The sequence below is a fragment of the Anolis carolinensis genome, unplaced genomic scaffold (assembly GCF_035594765.1).
Source record: "Anolis carolinensis isolate JA03-04 unplaced genomic scaffold, rAnoCar3.1.pri scaffold_14, whole genome shotgun sequence".
In the NCBI taxonomy this organism is placed as follows: domain Eukaryota; kingdom Metazoa; phylum Chordata; class Lepidosauria; order Squamata; family Dactyloidae; genus Anolis; species Anolis carolinensis.
In genome coordinates this window covers 15,226,781-15,232,563 of record NW_026943825.1, presented here as the reverse complement: position 1 = coordinate 15,232,563, position 5,783 = coordinate 15,226,781, and the positions used below count along the sequence as shown (strand labels likewise).

General features: G+C 41.1%; 1 protein-coding gene across 1 annotated transcript in view; it reads right to left on the bottom strand.

The window, feature by feature from the left end:
- Positions 1–2,571: 2,571 nt before the first annotated feature.
- LOC134292336 (protein S100-A9-like) overlaps positions 2,572–5,783 on the bottom strand; it is a 19,537-nt gene continuing 16,325 nt past the window's right edge. The window contains exon 3 of the mRNA XM_062965071.1: positions 2,572–2,920. Within this exon, the coding sequence (XP_062821141.1) occupies positions 2,714–2,920 (207 nt within the window). The 3' untranslated portion in view covers positions 2,572–2,713. The remainder of the gene's footprint in view (positions 2,921–5,783) is intronic.

Here is a 5,783-nt window from a genome sequence, read left to right as displayed (position 1 = left end):
TCCTTATTATCCAACATATTCACTTATCCAACATTCTGCTGGCCCGTTTATGTTGGATAAGTGAGACTCTACTGTATATGCATTATATATATTACATATCTATATATATAAAATGATAAAGTTGTTTGCGCAGTGACTATAACAACAAAACTAAACATCCCAGAAATACGAAATTTGGCAACACAATGCAAAAGGCTTGCCTCCAGGTTACAACAACACAACCACACCACAAAACCACAATCCAGACCCACAAAACTCACAACAACGCATCATGCGATAACAACACAACTAAACGCCCCAGAAATACAAAACTTGGCAACACAATGCAAAAGCCTTGCCTCCCAGTTGTAACAACACAACCACACCACAAAACCACACAGGACCCACAAAACTCACAACGCATCGTGACTATGACAACACAACTAAACACCCAAGAAATACGAAACTTGGCAACACAACGCAAAAGCCTTCCCTCCAGGTTGTAACAACACAACCACACCACAAAAGCACAATCCGGACCCATAAAAATCACAACAACGCATCGTGACTATAACAACACAACTAAACGCCCCAGAAATACGAAACTTGGCACACAACTAAACGCCCCAGAAATATAAAACTTGACAACACAACGCAAAAGCCTTGCCTCCCGGTTGTAACAACACAACCACACCACAAAACCACAATCCGGACCCACAAAACTCACAACCATGCATCGTGACTATAACAACACAACTAAACGCCCCAGAAATACGAAACTTGGCACACAACTAAATGCCCCAGAAATACAATATTTGACAACACAACGCAAAAGTCTTGCCTCCCAGTTGTAAAAACAGAACCACAACACAAAACCACAATCCAGACCCACAAAACTCACAACAACGCATCATGACTATAACAACACAACTAAACGCCCCAGAAATACAAAACTTGGCAAAACAATGCAAAAGCATTCCCTCCCAGTTGTAACAACACAACCACACCACAAAACCACACAGGACCCACAAAACTCACAACAACGCATCATGACTATAACAACACAACTATACGCCCCAGAAATACGAAACTTGGCAACACAACACAAAAGCATTCCCTCCCGATTGTAACAACACAACCACACCACAAAACCACAATCCGGACCCACAAAACTCACAACAATGCATTGTGACTATAACAAATACCAAATTTGACAACACAACTCATCCACCTCCCCAATCCCTACATTCACACTTGGCCTCCAAAAAAACAATTACAATAATAACAATAACAACAACAACAATAAGAATCAACACCATCACAGGCAAGAAACAGCCAGGCACTGAGGCTGAGAGGCCAGTCAGTGCTACACTGGGCCTCCAAAAAACAATACAGTAGCATCTAACTTATCCAACCTTCATGACCACAACAACAACAATAATAATAAACACCTACACAGGCAAAACAAAAAAAAGACTATTGTAGCACAATGAAAATATAAACCGCACTCAGCAGAATCAGACATTACAACTAACAACAAACCAAAGACAACAGGGATCTCAAGCAATTATCAATCAACACAAAAATTGAAGAAGGTAACAGACTTCAAATACTACTACTAATGTGAGTATAAAGAAGGTCACAGCATAAATACAACCTAATGTAGACTGACCAACACCACCAGACTCAGACACAGCAACGCGTGGCCGGGCACAGCTAGTGTATTCTATTATTTCATATTAATTATATTATATCAATTATATTGTATTATTTTATATGATATTATATATATTACATTACATGTATTATAGTATTTTGTATTAATTATAGTATTTTGTATTAATTATATTATTTTATATTATATTATACGTATTATATATATTACATATGTATTCTATTATTTCATATTATATTGTATCAATTTTTTGTATTATTTTATATTATACTAGCTGTGCCCGGCCACGCGTTGCTGTGGCAAAGTGGTGGTGGTATTGGTCAAAAATCGTTGCGGAATTTTCATTTGACATTATTTGTATTTTTAATTAATTTTATTGTAACTTATCTTTTTTATTCATTATATTTTATTATTTTCTTGTATTCTTTTTAGTTATTTTCTGTTATTATAGTATTTTATTGTATTAATCTTTTAGTGTTTTTTATTATTTTTTATTGTCTTATTTGTATTTATTTTATTTTTTATTCTTTTATTAACACTGGGCTGAGTGGGTTGCTAGGAGACCAAGTGGGCAGAGCTTAGCCTTCTAACTGGCAGCAATTGGATAAAAGCAATTATTCCTCTCCCTGTAATTAGGACTTTATTTTTCTTTTCTTTTTTTGTTGTATCAACCTAGAGCCGTGGATGATGGGTTGTGTTGTCAAATTTCGAGGTTGGGGGGCCTGTCGTTTTGTTGTTTTGTGGGTCGCCGTGACGCCATCACTCTTTTATATATATAGATTATTGACACTATACAATTAGTAATATTAATAACGATGTATGCCCTGCTTCAGAGGAAGAGATGGTTCAGAAATGTTAGAATGATTTTATAGCACCGCCCAAGGGTTCTGCCCCCCAAAAAGTCGAGACCCATATCATAGCGTTCGCTGAGAAATATTTTATTGTTTTTTACACAAGAGAAAGGTCCTCAATTCCGCGGGTTGTGTTTTCCCGGCGGCCATTTCCAGGATGACGTGGTCCGCTACGTGGATGAGACGGCTTTTGTGGATGAGGAAGGATTTAGTGACAGTGGACGCTGCCGTCGCCGTGGCTGTGGCAGTGACCACCAGAGCCGCCGTCGCTGCCGAGATCGTGGGAACGGTCGTGGGCCTCGTTCATCGCCAGCCCCAACACCGTGGCCCACTCTGTGAACTTGAGCTTCGCGTCGTGGTTCTTGTCTGCCTTCTTGAACAATTGGTCGAGGTAGGCCTTTTGGTCAAGATTGGGCTGCGGAAAGAGAGAGAGAAAGAAAAACAATGAAACGATGGAGAACAGAAAGGACGTGAGTCAGTCATGAGGATATATCTGCTCGGAGCCTTGTATGACCTAGAACCCGAACCTTGTAACACCTAGAAGCTAGGCCTCAAGAACCTAAAGATTAAAAATATTGTCATATTTTTTGGATGTGGTGGGATGTGGTGGGAGACTTATGTGGTGGGAGTTTGATGTGATCTAGAACCTGAGTCTTGTAACACCTAGAATCCAGCCCTTCAGGAGATGAACAATTTTGGGGTATATCCTTGCTGTTCCCATATTCCTTACAGCATGAATAACTCATTCACATCCTAGAGTTGAAGTATAGAATGGAGAACAGAAAGGACGTGAGTCAGTCATGAGGATATATCTGCTGGGAGCCTTGTATGACCTAGAACCCGAACCTTGTAACACCTAGAAGCTAGGCCTCAAGAACCTAAAGATTAAAAATATTATCATATTTTTTGGATACCCCTATATGTATCAGAACACAAAGACTTATGTGGTGGGAGTTTGGTGTGATCTAGAACTTGAGTTTATACCGAAGTATCCTAGACCTCATTGCTACGATGATTGGATAGGGATCTTCATGAGATCATGTCCTACTGAGCCTACTAGGGCTAACATCTGAGCATCAAGTCAAAGTCTGCAACAGGTTGGATTATGGGGATCGAGTTATGTTTTTGATATCCCTTTATATGTTAAGACACAAGGAGAATGTAAAGATTTCTCTGGTGGGAATCTTGTATGACCTAGAACGTGATTCTTGTAACACCTAGAATCCAGGCCTTCAGGAGCTGAACAATTTTGGGGTATATCTTTGATGTTCCCATATTCCTTACAGTATGAATAATTCATCCACCTGCTAGAGTTGAAATATAAAAGAACCCAAAACTCATGTAAGTAACTGTTATGACTGAGCCTCGTGGCTCTGTTTCTGACAGGCGTGGGCGTAAGACTCCTCGAGAGTCGGATACTCTCGAGGAGCGAGAGAGAAAAAGACTGCGAGACATATTTGCAGCACCATCTGACGAAGAGTCTTTCGAAGGGTTTACGGAGAGAATGGAGGAAGGGCTGGTTAGCTCAGAGGAGGATGAGATGGATTGGACTCGGGTAAGGGAGGAATTGGGGGCCACTGGCCATGATGGGGCAGAAGATGAATGGGGACCTTCAGGATTAGACCCATGGCTTAGCTGGAGGGATGGGACGGGATCCACAGCTGGAGATGCTGTTGGGCGTAGTCAGAGGTGTTCCAGCTCTGACGAGGAAAGTGATGAGGAAACGCCCGGGTTAAGGAGGACAGCTGACAGTGATGAAGATTTGTAACTGGCATAAAATGGGGCTTGGGAGCAATTGCAAATTGCGTCGGGCAAGGTAATCTGGGCAAACGCTTGGGACTCGTGTGTGTGTGTGGGACGCTTCCCTGAAGACTTGTGTACTTTCCTGTGCTGAGACGTAAGTTGATTGGAATCCAGGGTCAGACGGCGGGAGGGATTGTGTGGGCATTTGTTTGTGCAAACCTGTGCTTACTCTTATTAGCTTGACCTTCCGTCGTCTTCTTGACGGACGCCATCTCCTGCTTTGAGAACTCGGACTGAACTGACCACGGCTTGTCTTCCCCCCTTCTTGGACTTGGAAAAACTACAAACGTCTGCTTCTGGCTTTGATCTACGGAACGGAACTGGTCTACTCTACTGCTAAAATCCCTGGCTGATTTGTTCGTGTTGGAATCCTGTCTGCTGTGTGTGTGTGTGGGAGCGACGCAAGTTACTCTAAACACGGTGTTGGCAGCAGAGAGGAATCTGCTGCCAATTAGTTGCATTCTTTGTATCTTTTGTTCCTTGGCTTTCGTTTTGTTTATACCCAGGCTGAAGAAAGCAGTTTGTTTTTACCCGGATTAAACTCCGGTTTAATCCGGTTTATCTTTTGAACATTTACTTTTGCCCCTTTTTGCTCCTAAAGGCAAAAATTGCCTGGCCCTTGTGTTTTACGGGCATTTTTGAGTTCTGTAATCTAATAAACTCTGTTACTTTGAATCTTGTGGCGTTCTGTCCTTGACAGTAACACCTAGAACCTGGAACTTATCATGCTACAAACTAGAGTAGAAAGCTGAAGGAACCCAAAACTCATGTAAGTAACACCTAGAACCTGGAACTTATCATGCTACAAACTAGAGTAGAAAGCTGAAGGAACCCAAAACTCATGTAAGTAACACCTAGAACCTGGAACTTATCATGCTACAAACTAGAGTAGAAAGCTGAAGGAACCCAAAACTCATGTAAGTAACACCTAGAACCTGGAACTTATCATGCTACAAACTAGAGTAGAAAGCTGAAGGAACCCAAAACTCATGTAAGTAACACCTAGAACCTGGAACTTATCATGCTACAAACTAGAGTAGAAAGCTGAAGGAACTCAACACTCATGTAAGTAACACCTAGAACCTGGAACTTATCATGCTACAAACTAGAGTAGAAAGCTGAAGGAACTCAACACTCATGTAAGTAACACCTAGAACCTGGAACTTATCATGCTACAAACTAGAGTAGAAAGCTGAAGGATCCCAACACTCATGTAAGTAACACCTAGAACCTGGAACTTATCATGCTACAAACTAGAGTAGAAAGCTGAAGGATCCCAACACTCATGTAAGTAACACCTAGAACCTGGAACTTATCATGCTACAAACTAGAGTAGAAAGCTGAAGGAACTCAACACTCATGTAAGTAACACCTAGAACCTGGAACTTATCATGCTACAAACTAGAGTAGAAAGCTGAAGGAACTCAACACTCATGTAAGTAACACCTAGAACCTGGAACTTATCATGCTACAAA